Source organism: Ceratotherium simum, chromosome 22 (assembly GCF_057802395.1).
Source record: "Ceratotherium simum simum isolate JZ-2026a chromosome 22, ASM5780239v1, whole genome shotgun sequence".
NCBI classification, from domain to species: Eukaryota; Metazoa; Chordata; class Mammalia; order Perissodactyla; family Rhinocerotidae; genus Ceratotherium; species Ceratotherium simum.
This window is the reverse complement of record NC_141921.1, coordinates 50,777,921-50,797,941: the sequence shown is the minus strand read 5'-3', so window position 1 is coordinate 50,797,941 and position 20,021 is coordinate 50,777,921. Positions and strand designations below refer to the sequence as shown.

The 20,021-nt window shown below is 46.9% G+C and overlaps 1 protein-coding gene across 8 annotated transcripts in view; it reads right to left on the bottom strand.

Moving 5' to 3' along the window:
* C22H1orf159 (chromosome 22 C1orf159 homolog) overlaps positions 1 to 19,428 on the bottom strand; it is a 30,577-nt gene extending 11,149 nt beyond the window's left edge. For 2 of the 8 annotated variants that reach the window (XR_015555885.1, XM_087447057.1), the window contains exons 1-3: positions 18,579 to 19,424; positions 487 to 611; positions 319 to 407 (exon numbers count right to left, since the gene is read on the bottom strand). Coding sequence is in view for 6 of the 8 variants with exons in the window: in XM_087447057.1 (XP_087303183.1) it covers positions 319 to 390 (72 nt within the window). In the remaining 2 variants the exon portion in view is untranslated. Of the gene's footprint in view, positions 1 to 318; positions 408 to 486; positions 612 to 18,578 lie in introns of all 8 variants that reach the window. The other 6 variants (XR_015555886.1, XM_087447053.1, XM_087447054.1 and 3 more) reach the window with 6 other exon arrangements.
* Between the last annotated feature and the right edge of the window lie 593 nt (positions 19,429 to 20,021).

Here is a 20,021-nt window from a genome sequence, read left to right as displayed (position 1 = left end):
TCAGTGCCTGGAGGGGCAGCTCTGTAGAGACCCTATTTCAATTACAGCAACAGGGTCAGTTTGGCAAAGAGAGAAAGAAGGTTCTAGCAGGCAGAACAGAGGAGGTGCAGATGGGGCCATGTGTCTGCTGCCCTCGAGGCACAGCCCCTCTGACCTCAACTGTGGGCACAGTCAGTGTCTCTGGGGCCCAGGCAAGGATGACCCCTGAAGGTCGAAGGTGAGACCCCCTGGGTGAAGGGCCCACCGCCTCCATGAGGGGCTGGGACGAGAGGGTTCTGACTTTGCCTCTTGGCACCCACGCTGCGTGCCAGCACCTACCGCACTGTCTGAGGACTTGCTGGCAACTTCCACCAGGAGGCCGGCCAGGAGGACGGCGCGCTGGAGCACCATGTTCTGGAGCACAGGGTCTGCAACAGAGAGGGTGCTGTGTGGACACGGGCGCCGCCTTCCAGGGCACTGGGTGGGGCTGAGGTGGAGGACCCTTACCTGGCCCTCCAGGACGCAAGCTGCAGACATCCAGATCCTCGCTGCCCAGTGATCAGCAGTCAGCGTAGGGTTGCTAAGCAACCAGGAGTCTCAGTCCTGAACCCTGCAGATCCCTGGTCCCAGGTCTGAAAATCAGAGCGAACGGTGAGGCCCTACTGCCGGTCATTGTACGGCCACATCACCTGGAGGCCTCAGCCTCTGGTGCTTGGGGTCCAACTGGACTTCCCATAAGAAGCCCCAGAGCAGGGGTACCGGAGTGTTCAGCTCATCTGGATCTGGACTTTGGACAGACTCACTCCTTCCTCCAATAGCTTTCAGCCGTTCACCACTCCCCAGAGGAAGGCCTGAGCAGCAGAAGGTTCTAGATGAGCCAGTCCTGTCCGTGAGCTCAGACGGGACTGGTCCATCAGTCATCTCATTCTGTCCTAGTAAAACCCTGACTTGCATTTCGAGCATTTTTACCCAGAGACAGAACTGTTAGGGGCAAGGGTGTCCCTGGAGCAGACACAGGCTGGTCAGGGACCCTCGGAGTCTTCTGCTGCTCACCCTGCTCTCGTCACAGAAGAGTGCCTGAAAGACGTCACCTTGAGGGGACGAAAGGAACTGTCTACCCCATGGTGCGGGGTGTGCCAGAGCAGAAAAACTCAGACAACACATGAGCAACACTGGGAAGCACTTTCCTAACACTAAGACCTGAAGCCTGACCCCATGTGACCTACTGCTCCCGTGTCACAGTGCTGACGCAACCACAGAAAACGTGCTGACCCGAAGGACCCCTGAGGTCAACTGTCAGTCGAGTTGTTAACAAACTTCTGTTAACCTGCAAGGTGGTGACCATAATTCTACTCTGTCTCAGCTGGATAAACATTTTGACAGGTACAAGTCACCTCTAAAGAGGCTTTTTACTTGACAAAGACAGCTGCAGGGTCGAAGCCGTGCACATGCAGGGACCTGTTCCAGGCTCCCGGAGGTGGAACCTGGACCACGTCTGCTGACTCCCTTACTTCCCCTTGAGGAGGGGCCACAGAGAACGCACCTGGGGCTGGGGGACGAGGAACCACTCCCTTGACTGGCCCAGGGACCAACACCAGCAGGCCCAGGGCAGTGGGCGAGCTCCCGCCTGGGGGTCCTGGGGAAGAGCCCACTGCCCAAGAGGCCTGACCAGCCTCCCCACATGCCGTTGCCCCGGGCTGCTGAGTGGGGGAGGGTGAAGGCCGGGGCGACACTCGCCAGCAAGTGATGTTGGGACATGGGCTGGGGTCTGTCCTGTCATTTACTTTACACCAGGTCCCGTCCAGGGCTGCCGGGAGGAGAGGCTGAGCCCTGCGGAGGCAGGAACCACCTCCTTGTTGGGGGCCTTGGTAAGCGCCCCTCCCCACCCCAATCCAGGCCATCCCATTAAAAATGCATGCTTCTCCCTGACCGCCGCCTTCTTTCTACAGCGTGAGATCCCTTTAGATGGCAACTACCGAGCAGTGCCACCTCACATACAGGATGTGCTCAAGTCACACCCTTTCTTTTTGTCCATTTAAGTTTTGCTCAGCAGAGACCATCTTTCCCTGCCTCATGGAAAAGTCCCAGAGTCACAGACCCTCTGCCCACTCTCTGGTAAGACGCATCCCCAGGGTCATACTAAGTCATAAAACACCACTTCGATTCAGGAATCCAAGTCCAAGATTTCAATCAACACTTTCATCCACTATTTGGTCAATGTTACCGAGGTTTGACTTGCGTCAAATGATGCAACTGCATCCATTGAGAGTACACACTCCGTGAGTTCAGACAACCTGCATGGGGCGTCTCCACCACCCGCAGAGGACGCCTGAGCCACTCTGCAAGCCCTCAAGCCCTGGCCCCAGGCGGCCTGATCTGTGTCGCTGCACACTAGTTCATGTTTTCTAGGAGCACACTTTTGTGTCTGGCTCCTTCCACTCGGAATAACAATCTTTAGGTTCATCCATACTTTGTTCCTTTTTATGGCTGAATGAAACTTCATTATGAGGATATGTGCCATTTTCTGTACCCATCCGCCTCTCATGGACACTTGGGCCGTGTCCCAATCCTGGTGACTGTGAATGAAGCCGCTGTGGACATTCTTAAACATGTCTTTGTGTGGACAGTTTTCATTTCTCTTGGGTAAACACCTAGGACTGGAATGACTGGGTCAAGGTGAGTGTATACTTAACTTTCGTTTTCTCTTTTTTGAGGAAGACTGGCCCTGCGCTAACCTCTGTTGCCAAACTCCCTTTTTCCTTTTTCTCCCCAAAGCCCCAGTACATAGTTGTCTATCACAGTCGTAGAGTTGTAGCTGTTCTACGTGGGACGCCACCCCAGCATGGCCCAACGAGCAGTGAGCAGGTCCACGCCCAGGATCTGAACCGGCGAACCCCGGGCTGCCGAAGCAGAACGCACAAACCAAACAGCTACGCCACTGGGCTGGCCCCTATTTAACTTTCTAAGAAACTGTTTCCTATAGTGGTTGCACCATGTGCATTCCCACCAGTAGAGGGTGGGGGTTCATCTGCCAGCACCCTTGCCAGCACTGGCACTGTCTTGATGGGTGTGCAGTGGTACCCACCGCTGCTTTAACTTGCACCTGCCCGATAACCAGCAACGGCCAGCACCTTCTACGTGCTTACTGGCCATTTATGTATCTTCTGTGAAGGGTCTGCTCACATCTTTTGGCCATTTTAATTGGGTTGTCCTTCTATTACTGAGTTGTAACAGTTCTTTATATATCCTTTGTCAGATTCATGTATTGCAAATATTTTCTCCCCTTCTGTGGCTTGCCTTTCATTTTCTTATGGGTATCGAGAACAGCAAATGTTTTCATTCTGATAAAATAGAACGCATCCGTTTTTTATGGTTCTTGCTTTTTGTATCCTAAGAAATCTCTGCCTTTGACCTCAGGGTCATAAAGATTTCCAGTTTGGTTCTAGAAGTTTCATAGTTTTAGCTTTTACGTTTTGAGTTACTTTTGTGTATGGTGTGAAGATCAAGGTTCGTTTTTTTAATACGTATATCCAGTTGTTGACTTTTCTTTTCACACTGAATTACCTTGACATCTTTGTTGAAAATCAGTCGAGTGTACATGTGTGGTTCTATTCTGGGCTTTCTATTCTGTTCACTCACCTATGTGTCTGTCCTTCACCAATACCACACTGTCGCGATTACCGAAGCTCTATGGAAAGTTTGAAATCAGGTAATATAAGCCTTGATCTGTTTAATTGCTTTGGCAATTAGGGGTCATATGCATTTCTATATTTTAGAATCATCTTGTCAATTTCTACAAAAAAGCCTGCTGGAGGGCCGGCCCCATGGCTTAGCGGTTAAGCGCGTACGCTCCGCTACTGGCGGCCTGGGTTCGGATCTCGGGTGCGCACCGACGCACTGCTTCTCTGGCCATGCTGAGGCGGCATCCCACATACAGCAGCTGGAAGGATGTGCAACTATGACGTACAACTATCTACTGAGGCTTTGGAGGAAAATAAATAAATAAATAAATAATTTAAAAAAAAAAAAAAGCCTGCTGGAATTTTGACTGGGATAACTGGCATTTTAACAGGATTGAGTCTTCCAATCTGTGAACATGCTCTCTCCATTCCTTCAGCCGCTCTTTCACTTCTCTCAGCAACGTCCTGTGGTTTTCAGTGAAGACGTGGTCTTGCCCATCTTTTGTTAAACTTATTACTAAATATTTTATTTTTTTGGTATTATCGTAAATAGAATTTCTAATTTTATTTTCCAATAGTTTGCTGCTAGTATATAAAAATACAACAAAAATTTGCACATTAACTTAGATTTCTGAGATCTTGCTAAATTCACTTAATAGTTCTCGCAGTTTTTTGTAGATTTCTTAGGATCTTCCCTATAAAGAATCACGCCATCTGCAAACAAGTACAGCTTCACTTCTTTACTTATTTTTGAAACTTATTTTAGGGCACAGCAGGTCTAGAGAGTGCACGATGTGCACTTAGCAGGAACCTGCATCTTGCTTTTGATGGGAGTAGCTTTCTAAAAATATCAGTCAAGCAGAGACGCCTGAGACTGTTGTTCAGATCCTCTGTCTTTACTGATTTCTTTGGTCTTTTGTTCTAACAGTTGGCGCGAGAGAGATGCTAAAATCTCCTACAATGATTGTGGAATTGCCTATTTCTTCCTTTAATTCTGTCAATTTTGCTTCATGTATCTTAAGGCTCTGTTATCAGGCACATTAATAACTGATACGTCTTCTCGACGAGATGACCCTTTTATGAATAGAAATTTCCCCTTTACATTGCTTATACTCCATATCTTGAAATCTATTTTATCTGATATAAATATAGCCCCTCCACCCTTCTTATGCTCACTGCTTGCAAGATATATATATTTTGCATCTGCTTATTTTCACCTGTGCTTTTTATATGTACAGTCAATCTCCTACAGACAGCATGTAGTAGAGTCTGGCTTCTTTATCCATTTTGACACTCTCTACCTTTTAACCGGAGGGTTTAGTCCATTAATATTTAATGTGAGGGCCGGCCCCGTGGCTTAGCGGTTAAGTGCACGCACTCCGCTGCTGACGGCCCGGGTTCGGATCCCGGGGGCGCGCCGACGCACCGACGCACCGGTTCTCCGGCCATGCTGAGGCCACGTCCCACATACAGCAACTAGAAGGATGTGCAGCTATGATGTACAACTATCTACTGGGGCTTTGGGGGAAAATAAATAAATAAATAAATAAAATTATAAAAAACAAAACATTTAATGTAACTATCACTAAGGTTAGGCTTAGTTCTACCATTATATTATTTGTTTTCTACTTGTCTCTCTGTTTTGTTTTGTTTTAATACATAAAAGACTTTAATGTTATAAAGCAATGTTACCTCAACAAAGAAAATAAGAAAAGCCTTTATTTTTTAGAGCATTTTTAGGTTCACAGCAAAATGGAGCAGGAAGTAAGAGAGTTCCCATACACCCCCTACCCCCACACAAGCAGAGCCTCCCCACTACAACATCCTGCCCCACAGGTGCATCTGCTACAATCGACAGACCCACACTGACACATCACTGTCACCCTAAGTCCATATTTACCTTAGGGTCACTCGATGTTACACATTCTATGGGCTTTGCATGTAACGACATATGGTGGGATTTAGGGCTACCATTTCATTATGTGTTTTCTGTTTATTTCTCTGGCGTTTTGTTCCTCTCTTCTCTCTTTCCTGCCTTCTTTTATATTATTTGAGTATTCTTAAAATTCCCTTCCAATTTATCTTTTGGTTCTTTAGTTACTCTTCTTTATGTTATTTTTATAGTTGTTGCTCTAGGGATCGCAATATACATCCTTCCTTTTCCACAGCCTACAAAATCAATGTTGTACCACTTCATGTAAAATTAGAAAACTTGCAACCGGACAGATCCATGTTCTCCTCTACTATTCTCTTTTTTTTTTTCCTGAGGAAGATCAGCCCTGAGCTAATATTGGTGCCAATCTTCCTCTATTTTTGTACGTGGGTCACTGCCACAGCAGTGGTGTATGTGGTGCCTGTGGTGTATGTCTGTGCCTGGGATCCGAACCCATAAACCTGAGCTGCCTAAGCAGAGTGCAGTAAATTCACGACTACGCCTGGGGGCCAGCCCCACCCCGCTACTATCCTTTATGCTACAGCTGTCATATGTATCACATCTGCATACATTACAAACCCAAGAAATGTTTTAATTTTTTCTTTAAATATGTATATTAAAGAAAACATTTCCCCCAGATATTTACCATTTATGATGTTCATCACTCATTCGTAAACATCTGAGTATCACTCTGGTATCATTTACCTTCAGCCTGGAAACACTTCCTTTAGCATTTCTGGTACTACACATTTGATGGCAACAAATTCTATCAGTTTTCCTTTTTCTGAAAATACTTTATTCAGCGCTCACCCCTGGAGGGTGGAAAATCCGTGACGGCTTTTCCTTCTAGCATTTTCAGGATGCAGTTCCACCCGCCGGTGGCCTCCCCCATTTCTGATGATGAGTTCACAGTCTTGGCAATTCTGTGCTGTTTGTAATCTGCTGCTTTTCTCTGGCTGCTTCCAAGATTTTTAAAATTAATCTTTAGGTTTTTTTTTGTTTTTTTTATAATTTTATTTATTTACTTTTCCCCCAAAGCCACAGTAGACAGTTGTATGTCATAGCTGCACATCCCTCTAGTTGCTCTATGTGGGACGCGGCCTCAGCATGGCCAGACAAGCGGTGCGTCGGTGCGCACCCGGGATCCGAACCCCGGGCCGCCAGCAGCGGAGCTCGCGCACTTAACCGCTAAGCCACGGGGCCGGCCCTAATCTTTAGTTTTTAGCGATTTGAAAATGATATGTCTAGGTGTGGTTTTATATTTATCCTGTTTGGGGGCCGGCCCCGTGGCTTAGCGGTTAAGTGCGTGCGCTCCGCTGCTGGCGGCCCGGGTTCGGATCCCTGGCACGCACCGACACACCGCTTCTCCGGCCATGCTGAGGCCACATCCCACATACAGCAACTAGAAGGATGTACAGCTGTGACATACAACTATCTACTGGGGCTTTGGGGGAAAAAAGGAGGAGGATTGGCAATAGATGTTAGCTCAGAGCCGGTCTTCCTCAGCAAAAAGAGGAGGGATGTTAGCTCAGGGCTGATCTTCCTCACAAAAAATAAATAAATAAAATATATTTATCCTGTTTGGGATGCACTGAGCTTTTTTTTTTTTTTTCATGTGAGGAAGATCAGCCCTGGGCTACCATCTGTGCCCATCTTCCTCCACTTTATATGGGACGCTGCCACAGCACGGCTTGTTAAGTGGTGCGTAGGTCTGCACCTGAGATCCGAACCCTCGAACCCCAGGCTGCCGAAGTGGAGCACGCAAACTTCATTGCTATGCCACCAGGCCGGCCCCTCACTGAGCTTCTTAAATCTATAAATTTATGTCTTTCACCAAATTTGGAAAGGTTTTGGTCATTGTTTCTTGATATATTTCTTCTGCCCCACTGTGTGTCTCTCTCTCCTCCTTCTGCACTCTATAATTTCCCATGTGTTAGACATTTTATATTGTTACACAGGTCTCTGAGCCTCTGTTCATGTTTTTTCTCCAATCATTTCCCCCTTTTTTTCTTCAGACTGGATGATTTCTTTTTTTGTGTGTGAGGAGATCAGCCCTGTGCTAACATCTGCCAATCCTCCTCTTTTTTTGCTGAGGAAGACTGGCCCTGGGCTAACATCCATGCCCATCTTCCTCCACTTTATATGGGACGCCACCACAGCATGGCTTGACAAGCAGTGCGTCGGTGCGCACCCGGGATCCGAGCCGGCGAACCCCGGGCTGCCAAAGCAGAGCGCATGCACTTAACTGCTTGCACCACCGGGCCGGCCCCTAGATGATTTCTATTGATCTGTCTTTGAAGTCACCAACTATTTCCTGTCATTTCCATTCTATTGTGCCTATTTAGTAAAGTTTTAATTTCAGATGTATTTTTCAGTTCTAAAATTTCCATTTGGCTTGTTTACAAAAACATTTTCTATTTCTCTGCTGAGATTTCCTACATTTTTGTTCATTATAAGCATATTTTCCCTTATTTCAGTGAACATAGTTATTAAGTCTGCTTTAAAGTGCTTCTTTAATCATCCAACACGTGGGCTATAACACAATTAGTATCTTTTTTTTTTTTTTTTGTGAGGAAGATTGGCCCTGGACTAACATCCATGCCCATCTCTCTCTACTTTATATGGGACGCTGCCATAGCATGGTGTGACAAGCGGTACATCGGTGCATCTTCAGGATCCAAACCCACGAACCCCAGGCTGCCGAAGTGGAGCGTGCGCACTTAACCACTTGCGCCACCAGGCCAGCCACCACAATTAGTATCTTTTGATTGTCTTTTCTCTTGATTAGTATCTTTTGATTGTCTTTTCTCTTGAGAATGGTTCATATCCTGGCTTTTCACATGTTGAGTAATTTTGAATTGTATCCCATATATTGCAAACGTTACGCTGTGGAGACTCTGGATTTGATTATATTCCTCTGAAGAGAGTTAATGTTCTTGCTTTAGCAAGCAATTAATTTCATGAGATTCAAAAGGCACACTTTGTCACACTTGTGATGAGCAGCGGCTCAGATCTCAACTCAGACGGCCCTCCGCCTGCTCTGTGCAGACACAGTTCAAGGTTAGCCAGACGAGAGCAGTTTATACACAGAATTCCTCTTCCTCTCCAGCTGTGGCTGCCCTGCTCCTTCCCCTGCGTCCTTTAGTAGACTTTCTGTCAGAGCTTTGGTCCCCCGACACCACCACTGTGGTGACTGCGCTGCCCTCAGGTAAAGACACCAAAGCAGGGAATGCATTCTGTGCTGGCTCCGCCCTCTAAGTTTAAATCTGCCTGCTTTTGTTCATTCTCCGGAGCCCTCAGGTAGCTCTTTTTCTATCTCGTCCGGGGCATATAACTGTCCGCTGTGGGAAAGTCACATTGTTAGAAGCTGATTGTTCCACATGAAAAACAGGACTCCACTGCATGGCTTTTGTGTTCAGAAACCAAAGCAACTGTACTGGGCACACAAGCTCCCCAAGAGCAGCACCGCACACCTTGGGGAACGGCTGGGCCTCCACAGGCTGGCTCACAGCAGGAGTCAGATATGTAACTTACTAACAGAGATAGTCCCCAGACTGTGCCGGCCTCAGGAAAGCAAAGCAAGGACACATGCTAAAACAATCTTCTTGGTTAAGAATCTGAATCTAGCTGCAAAAAGATACATTTACGATAATAAGTTACATTTAACACGATTTTAGTAGGCCCTTTCATCTTGAAAGCACTCCCCAAAGAATGATCAAATAATCTTCTGAGTTTATTGTCCCATGAAATGTAGTTTCATAGCCTTAGCAGTTCCTCACAAAGACCGCGTGTGAGGCTGGAGCTGGCCTTTCAGGCCGTGTTGAGAAGGCTCAGGAAGAGGTCTCTTTGCTGAGATCCGGGCTCTCCGAAGGCTGTGGACTTGCTCACCGTCTAACAGCAGCAAGAGCAGCACCAGTGCAGCCCCTCCTGTGCGCCAAGCACCACGCTGAGTGATGTACACACGTCAACGCATCCCACCCTCCCAGCAATGCCGACTACCAACCCATTTCACAGAGGAGGAAAGTCTTGTACAAGATCCCACAGTGAGTGCACGGCAGGATCGGGTCAGGCCTCTGGCTCCAGAGCCTCTACTCACCTACCACGCTAAACTGGTGTCTGAGGGTCTTTCAACTGGAGCCGATGAAAACTGCTTGTTTTACAACGTTCAACTGATACGTTTAGCACATCTGGCCAAGTATGGTACAATTCTACAGAAATTCTCAATTTAACAAATAAAGGCATCCAAGATTTAAAAAATAAATATAATACACTTTTAACTATTTTAAAAGACTATTAACTAAAGTGAAAATAATAACAGTGTGTTGAAGAATTTTCTAGCACATGTAGAAGTAAAATATATGCTGAAAAGGGCAATAGGAGTGGGAGATGGTCACTGGGACCCAATGTGCAAGGTTCTCACACTGCCTGTGAAGTACGAGAGTATTTTTTAAGGTAGACCATGAAAAGTTAAATATGCATACTTAATCTCTAGAGGAAGCACTAAAAAAATAACACAAAAAGGCATAACTAAAAAGTCAGTAGAGGAGATAAAATGGAATTAAAAAAAACTTGATTCACCTAAAAAAAAGAGGGAAAAGGATGAACAGAGAAACAGATGGAAAAAATAGAAATCAAACATCAAGATGGTAGATTTAAACCCAAATACTCCAATAACTGCACTTAATGTAGATGGACTAAATACTCCACTAAAAAGTAGAGATGAACATCACTAATCATTAGGGAAATGCAAATATACTACTTCACAACCATGAGGATGGCTACTATCAAAAAAACAGAAATAACAAGAGTTGGTGAGGCTGTGGAGAAACTGGAACCATTGTCTATTGCTGGTGGGAATGTAAAATGGTGCAGCCACTGAAGAAAACAGAATGGTGGTTTCTCAAAATATTTAACACAGAATTACCATACGACCCAGCAATTCTACTTGTGCATATATTTCCAAAAAGAACTGAAAACAGGGTCTCAGAGAGATATCTGTACACCTATATTCATAGCAGCATTATTCACAAAGCCAAAAAGGTGGAAGCAACCCAAGTGTTCATCGACCAATGAATGGATAAACAAAATGTGGTCTACATGTACAATGGAATATTATGCAGCCTCAAAAAGGAAGGGAATTCTGACACTTGCTACAACATGGATGAACCCTGAGAACATTATGCTGAGTGAAATAGGTCAGTCACAAAAGGACAAATATTGTATGATTCCACTTATATGAGGTCCGTAGAGGAGTCAAATTCATAGAGATAGGAAGTAGGATAGTGGGTGCCAGGCGGTGGGGGAGGGGGTGGGGAATTAGTGTTTAATGGAGACAGAGTTTCAGTTTGGGAGGATCAAAAAGATCTGGAGATGGACAGTGGTGAGAGTCGCACAGCAATGTAAATATACTTAATGCCAGACTATACACTTAAAATGGTTAAAATGGTAAATTTTATGTTATGTATATTTTATCACAATAAAAAAAATCTGGAAAAAATGAAATTACAAAATGCATATAAAGTGCCTCAATAAATGGTAGTTATTATAGTTATTCTAAAAAGTAGAGATTGGGGCTGGCTCGGTGGCATAGTGGTTAAGTTTGCGTGCTCCTCTTTGGTGGCCCAGGGTTCGCAGGTTCGAACCCCGGGCACAGACCAATGCACCACTCATCAAGCCATGCTGTGGCGGCATCCCACATACAAAAGTAAAGGAAGATGGGCACAGATGTCAGCTCAGAGCCAATCTTCCTCAGCAAAAAAAAATAATAATAATATAAATAAATAAAAAATAAAAAGTAGAGATTGTCAGATTGGATAAAAAGCAAAATCCAGTGATATGCTCTTTATAAGAAACAAGCTTTAAATATAAAGACAGACAGACTGAAAGCACAGGGTGGAAAAGACAGTCCATACAGCTACTGAATTATGAGAACACTTGTGCAGATATGTTGATATCAGACAAAGTAGACTTCAAGAAGAGTAACTGCCTTTGATAACAGAGGGACTTTTCACAATGATAACAGAATAAATTCATCAAGAAGATAAATCAATCTTAAATATGTATGGACTTAATAAAAGCCTTCCAAATACACAAAGAATAAGTTGACAGAACTAAAAGGAAAAAGACAAATCCACAACCATGGCTGGAGACTTTAATATTCCTCTTTCAATCACTGATTGAACAAGTACACAAAAAAATTAATAACAATATAAAATATTTGGGCAATATTATCGACCAACTCAACTTAATTGACAATTATAGAACATGACACTCAACAAAAATGGAATACACATTGTTTTTTTTTTTTGCTGAGGAAGACCGGCTCTGAGCTAACATCTATTGCTAATCCTCCTCCTTCCCCCACCCCTGCCAAAGCCCCAGTAGATAGTTGTATGTCATAGCTGCACATCCTTCTAGTTGCTGTATGTGGGACGCGGTGGCAGCATGGCTGGAGAAGCGGTGCGTCGGTGCATGCCCGGGATCCAAACCCGGGCAGCCAGTAGCGGAGTGCATGCACTTAACCACTAAGCCATGGGGCCAGCCCGGAATACACATTCTTAAGTGCAAACAGAACATTCACTAACACAGACCATATGCTAGACCATAAAACAAACATCAATGAATTTCAAAGCATCAAAATCATACAGAGTGTGTTCTCTGGCTACAAAGGAATTATACTAGAAATCAATAACAAAAGCTATTTAGAAATCTCCAGGGGCTGACCCAGTGGCGTAGTGGTTAAGTGCATACGCTCCACTGCTGGCGGCCCGGGTTTGGATCCAGGGCGCGCACAGATACACCGCTTATCAGGCCATGCTGTGGCACCGTCCCATATAAAGTGGAGGAAGATGGGCACGGATGTTAGCTCAGGGCCAGTCTTCCTCAGCAAAAAGAGGAGGATTGGCATGGATGTTAGCTCAGGGCTGATCTTCCTCACAAAAAAAAAAAAAAGAAGAAGAAATCTCCAAATATTTGGAAATTAAACAACAGGCTTCTAAATAACTCATGGATGAAACAAAGGAAATTTAAAAATATTTTTAATGGAAAGATAACAAAGTGCAATATATCAGATTTTGTGTAAGAAGCTAAAGCAATGCTTAGAAGGAAATTTATTGTTTTAAATGCCCATGTAAGAAAAGAAGACAAGTGTAAAATCATCGATCTATGCTTCCATCTTAAGAAGACAGAAAAAGAAGAGTGAATTAAACTCAAATTAGGTAGATGAAAGGAAATAATAAAAATAAGAGTGGAAATGAATGAAATAGAAAATGGACAAAAATTACAGAAAATGAGCAAAGTCAAAAGTTGAATCTTTGAAAAGATTAATAAAATTGATAAACTTCTATCAAGAATTATCAAGGAAAAAATGTCAACACAAATTATCTGTATCAGAAATGAAAGAAGAGATGTTCCCATTAATCCTACAACATGGTAGGATAATTAGTTAATATTATAAATATTATAAACAACTTTATGCCAACAAACTCAACAACTTAGATGAATAGGGCCAGTTATTTGAAGATACAAATTATCAAAAATGACACAAGATGAAGCAGAAAATCTGAATAGCTTTCTATCTGTTAAAGAAATTGATCTCACAATTTAAAAACTTCCCACAAAAGAACACAGTGAACCCAGACAGCTTCACTGGCGAAGCTATCAGACTTTCAAGGAAGAAGTAATGCCAATATTCCAAAGTCTTTCAGACAACAGAGGAGGAGGGAACATGTCCTGACTCATCTACAAGGTGACAGGCCAGTCTGACCCTGACGGAAATCCAGAGAAGGACACTACAAGGAAAAACACAGACTAACATCCCTCACAGACCCAAACACTCTTAACAAAATACTCGCAAACTGCATACAGTAAAATATAAAGAAGGTGACAGAACGTGACCAAATGAGTTTCTCCCAGGAACACAGGATTGGCTTCACACACAGAAACCAGATGCCCTACTCCACCACCTCAACAGATCAAAGGAAAAGAATCACGCAGCCATTTCGATAGGTGCAAAACAAGCATCGGACAAAATTTAAGGCTCATTCATGATAAAAACCCTCAGCAAACGAAAAGCAGAAGTAAACACTCTCAACCTGATAAAAGACATCTACAAAAAAACCTACAGCCAACATCATATTAACAGTGAAATACTGAACATTTCCCCCAAAGGACTGAAGAAGTCCAATTTCATACTTCTGTTCAACATTGTCCTGTAGCTACAGCCAGTGCAGCAAGGAGAGACAATAAACAAAACCATGAAGATCAGAAGGCAGTGAACAGCCTCTGTGCAGACAGCACGCTCGTTTACATGGAAAACTCTAGAACTCCACAAAAAACCTACTGTAATTTATACGTGAATTGAGCAATGTTCCAAGAAGATAAAGTCAACGTACAAAATCAATTGTTATTTCTATATACTAGTAACAAATGACTGGAAAATGAAACTTAAATACACATCGTTTACAATGGCATTCGAAAACATAATTTGTTTGTGGGGATAAATTTAATAAAAAATGTGTAAGATAGGTATACTGAAAACTATAAAACACTGCTGAGAGAAATTCAAGAATCAAATAATGGAAAGACAGACCATCGTGGTATATAGATATATGTACATATATCTCTATATACACCACTATATATATAATGGATATATCCATTAATCCATGTCAATGGATTAGAGGACTCAATATTATTAAGGTGTAAATTCTCCCCAAATCAATCTAATATTTAATATAGACCCAGTCAAAATTACAGCAGGCTTCTTTTTTTGAGGAATTAACAAGCTGATTCTAAAATTCATATAAAAGTGCAAAGAACCCAGCATAGTCAAAGCAATTTTTAAAAAGAAGAACAAAGATGGAGGACTTACACTACGTTACTTGAAGACCGATTATGAAGTCACAAGACAGTGTGGATTGATGAATAGATAAACAGATCAATGTAACAGGATAGAGAATCCAGAAATAAACCCTCACAAACACAGTCAAATGATTTTTGACAAGATGCCAAAGCAATTCAATGGGGAAAAGAAAGTTTTTTCAACAAATGGTGCTGGACAACTGGCTACTCATATGGAATAAAAACTAAACCCAGACTCACATCATATGAAAAATTAATTAGAGATGGATCACGAAGCTAAATGCAAAAACTGAACCTATAAAGCTTCTAGAAGAAAACACAGGAGAATATCTGCATGGCTTTTGGTTGGGCAAAGACATTTAGATCGGACACAGAAAGCATGAACCAAAAAGGAAAAACAACTGATAAACTGACCTTCATCAAAGTTAAAAAGTTCTTCTCATCAAAATAACACCATTATGGTGGATACAAGACTCTATGCATTTGTCAAAATCCATAGAACTATATGTCACAGAGAATAAACTCTAATGTACACAAAAAAAAATCGGCATCACCCAGAACGTCAGGGACCTCAGGATGGAATGCAGACTGTGCCTCCTGAGTCTAACTGCATCACAAAGGGACGGTGTGGACACACTGAGGGAGACGGAAAGAGAGCCGACCTCAGCACCTTTGGAAAACGGTGTTTTGACTAGAAACTGTAAGGCTAAAGACAAAAAGAAACCATACACAAAAACTGTACTCCGGTTGGTAAATTTGTTCCACGCTGGGGGTACGGGTGAACAATCCTGAAGCTGCTTCCCATGCACACTGGGGCTGGACAGTCAGAAAATGGATGGCGGACGCTGGGCAAGTGACAGACAAGCACCTTACAGACACACAGATGAACAGATACATGTTATCCAGCTCCGCCCCTGAGAGACCACAGGCAGTGACGGCCCTGCAACAACGCACATGGCCAGGGCCAGGGCCTGGCTTCTGAATGCCACTTTCCAGCAAGAGAAACCAGCTCCTTGGAGAATGGCTGATTCTAGGGCTGAGGCAGGGACAACACGACGAGCCTGGAGCGTCTGCAAGTACCCGACAAACAGCAGGACGGGGCACGTCACAGGGACACAGGGGCCAAGTGAAAGAGCTCCCGATGGCCAAAGCTGGAACACTGTGAGCAGCAAATACACAGCACAGTGCTGGACCACAACCCAAGTGTACAACACACCTCCCCAGTCCACCCTGACAGGAGGAAATGATCCATCCATCAACACGTGGGCAAGAGAGCCCCTCCTCACAGAATTCTGCACAAGGCAGCCGACCTTCCCTGTGGGAGGCGGAGCTCTACTCCCACCCTGGAGGGTGGGCTGCTCAGGGAGCGGCTGCCAGAGAAGACAGGAGGGACAGGACAGGGAGCCACTCGAGAGGAGACACCTGGGACACCACCTGACCCAGTGCCCCAGGTCGACATCCCCTCACACCATGTGACCGGAGGGCCAGCTCACCCCTGGGGTCTTCTTTCCAGGAGCCCACAAACCCAGTCTAACCACAAGGAAACATGGCACACAAACCCAAGGTGAGGGACCTCCTACAAAAGCCCTGAGCAGTCCTCCTCAAGACCGTCAAGGTCGTGAAAAACCAGGAGCGTCTGAGACACCGTCACAGCCCAGAGGGGACAAAGGAGACGTGACACGCAGCGCAGTGTGGGATCCTGGATAGGGTCCGGGGCAGAGAGAGGAGGCTGGGGAGACGCGCGAATCTGAAGTCAGGAGGGTGGGTATCAGTCAGGTAGCACCATCGTTTCTTGGTTCTGACAAGTGTACTGTGGTTACGTCAGACGTGGATATTAGAGAAAACTGGGCTATCTGCAACTTTTCTGTAAATCTAAAACTACTCCAAAATTTTTAAAATTAAGTTTAAAAATACACCATTAATAAAATGAATATGCAAGTCAAAGAATGGGAGGTAATACTCACAACATATATATCTGACAAGACTTGTATCCAGAAGATATAAAGGACTTTTACAAGTCGATAATAATAATAATAAAAAGGGCAAAGGACTTGATCAGACACTTCAGAAAATGGTACAAATGGGTGATAAGCAGATGGAAAAGCGCTTAACATCAGTAAGCTCAAAGAAATGCAAACTAAAGCCATGATGAAACACGGCTCTGCCCCTCAGGCCACCAGGGTGGTTTCACTCCCAGGTTTTCCCCAAGAGAAGTGAAAGCATGCCGCAGAAGCCATGTACAAGAACGTGCATAACCTCTTCAGTCTCACGAGCCAAACCGGAGAAACCCACCCAGGTGCCATCCCGGGCCGGCCGGGCAAGCGCTGCGGCCCGTCCCCAGCCGTGTTGACACCGAGAGTCTCAGACGGTAGCCCGACACACACAGGCTCCATCCTCACGGCTCCATCCAAGTCGGGGCCAGCACAGGCAGAGCAAGGAACAGCAGCAGGAAGCAGAGCCGGCCCGCTTCTGGGGGCAGGCCTAGAAAGGCTCACAACGCTGCCCTAATAAATCGCCAGACAGGGTGCCTTCAACAACAGACATTTGCTTCTCACAGTCTGGGGGCCAGATCAGGGTGCCAGGGGACTCCGAGTCTGGTGAGGGCCCCTTCCCAGCCTGCAGATGGCCACCTCGCTGTGTCACTCTTTTCCGGGTGCACGCAAGCGGGGAGAGCTCTCTCTCTCTCTTCTTATAAGGGCACTAATCCCATCCTGGGGTCCCACCTCACGACCTCACCTAACCCTACTCACCTCCCAAAGGCCCCACCTCCAAATACCACCACACTGGGGGTCTGGGCTTCAACATGTGGATTTTGGGGGGACAAAAACATTCAGCCCATAACACGAGGGAACCTTCGGGGACGAGAGAAATGTTGTCTGTCATGACAGGTGTGCAGGTTACACAGCTGGATGCATTTGCCAAAACTGGTCAAACCGGACCTATGCATTTCACTACAGGTGAATTATACCTTGATAACTAACTGAATAAATGCAATTCATTTCCTATTTCATAGAAAATCATATTGAAGCCAAAAAGCTAAATAATGGGGTAAAAAAGTTTCTAGAAGGTAATGAAAAATTTGGTGAGAATTTAAATTTTACTGTATGTACTTTCACAACTCTTGTTCTTTCTTAGAAAAATTGGTTTCAATGAAGAAATAATGCCTCCAGGTCACTGTGATTTTAAACAAGTGAAGCATCAAGGTAGCTGGGTGGAATTATCTTGGTCAGTCAACAGGGGTTAGGTGCTGGCAGGGCAAACAGGCTCTCCAACAGGAAGCCTGGCTGTGACCACTGGCCAGGGCTAGGTGGACCACCACCAAATACTCCAACTCCACTCTTCATCACCTTCTGCTTCACACACGCTGATCTTCCTGTTTCTCCCACAGGAGGGCACACTGGACCCCCATCCCTCAGTGCAGGTACTGCTGGTCACCTCCTTAGCAAGTAAAGAGAGCCAACGTGAATGCGAACCTATCTATCTATCTATCTATCTATCTATCTATCTATCTATCTATCTATCTATCTATCTTTTTGTGAGGAAGATCAGCCCTGAGCTAACATCCATGCCAATCCTCCTTTTTTTTTTTTTGCTGAGGAAGACGGTCTCTGAGCTAACATCTATTGCCAGTCCTACTCGTTTTTCTCCCCAAAGCCCCAGTAGATAGTTGTATGTCATAGTTGCACATCCTTCTAGTTGCTGTATGTGGGACGCCGCCTCAGCATGGCCCCACCAGCGGTGCGTCAGTGCGCGCCCTGGATCCCACCCTGGGGCGCCCAGTAGCTGAGCACACACACTTAACCGCTAAGCCATGGGCCGGCCCCAATGTGAACCTATTAACATGCTTCTCGAACTAAAAGTCCCATCTCGTGCTGGGACAGAGGATCAACGCTGTGAGTGGTTTGACTGCAAGCACAGGAAACATTCCAGTCTGTTGACATGTCCAGCACTCGCTGCCCACCGTTTTGCGGACTCAGCACCCCTGACAGTGGTGTGGACCCTGGAGCCTACCTGTGGGGATCTGCGTGCTGGGAAACCACTCGAAGGCTTCCTTCGCCTTGGGGATGGGAATTCTCAGGGCTATGATGACTGGAGGTCCTTCTTCAAAAGAATTACCAGCTTACCTTGGAGAGCAAGGGCGATGCAACCGGGGCTGGGAGGTGCCTCTGGGGCCGATGCTGCCCGTGGACCAGCCGGCTCAGGGATCCCACCAAGACATCCGCGCGCTCCGCCCTCCGGAGGAATACGCGGAGCGGGGGTGTGCATGTGCCAGGAAAAGAGACTTTCTGGATACCCCAGATTTTATTTCTTTCCACGAGCTTCTGAAAACGTGGCCACTGACATCCTGGCTACACACAGACCACCCTGCGGTGGCTCTCAGCGCGGTGGGCCCGGGATGACCCAGGCGACCGACCACCCCGGTGGGCCTCCAGGGCTTCCCCAGGCTAAAACCCCGAGAAAGACCCAGGCCCAGGTCTCCCTCTCGCGCGCAGCAGTGACACTCGGAAAACGCGAAACAAAGGGCCGGGCGATCCGCCCCCTTGGAATCCAGCAGGACGCGGCGGCCGGAACTCGCACAACGGCTTTTGGAGCAGAAGCTGCCCGCGCCCCAGCGTTCTTCCTAGAAACGCGTACGACGGAGTCCACGCCGCTCGCTCTCGCCGACGGAGGAGCGCGTGGGTCACGCTGTCGCGGCGGCCGCGCGGGCGTCCCGAGAAGACCGCGCCGCGACTGAGCCCCGACTGCCTGGGCGACAACGACGGGGACAAACCCAGGCCACCGGCCCGCGGGGAGGCGGTCAGCGCGGCTCAGGACCCGGCGGCCTCGCGGCGAGCAGCCTCCGAGGGCGTCGGGCTCGGGGTCCCGGCTCCGGTTTCGGGGGCTGCGAGCTCAGGACGCCGGGGGTGGGGTGGGGTGGCGCAGGCCCATGCCGAGGAGGGGCCGGGTCCCCGCCGACCCATGTCCCGCCTCTGCTCCCCGCCCCGCGCCGCCGCCGCCCTGACCGCCCGCCCCCGGCCCCTCACTCACCCGGGCGTCCTCCAGGTTCCTCTTTCGTAGCCCCCGCCCTCCAGACCGTCGCGCCGCGCCCCCTGGGACCTGTAGTCTCTCCGCCGCCCCAGCCCGGGTGCCTGGGAACGCAACTCCCAGCCCCATACTACAACTCCCGGAAATCCCCGTGAGAGCCCACCCTTGCCGGGTGGGTTCCGGCACAGGGTTCTCGCGAGGCCGAGGGAGGCGCGCGGAGCGACCTGGGAAGTGTGGTCTAGGGTGCCTCTGTCCTAGCGCTCGGCTAGGGAAGGAGGGGAAGGACTACAGTCCCCAGGATTCCCCGCGCGCCGGCCATCTTCGGCGTCGCTAGGAGACCGGAAGCCCGGCGGGGCTGGGCGGGCAGGCAGGTGGAGGTGCCCGGTGGCCGCGTTCCTGGCCGCTCGGCGTCCACCCCGGCCAGTGGGGCTGTCTGTGCGGCCTCCCCGCGCTGTCCGCTCCGGCCTCCACCGGGGAAACCCCGGGTCCCTCCGCGTGTGGGGCCCGGGCGGAGGCGATGGTGGACGCGGCCGCCCCTCGGT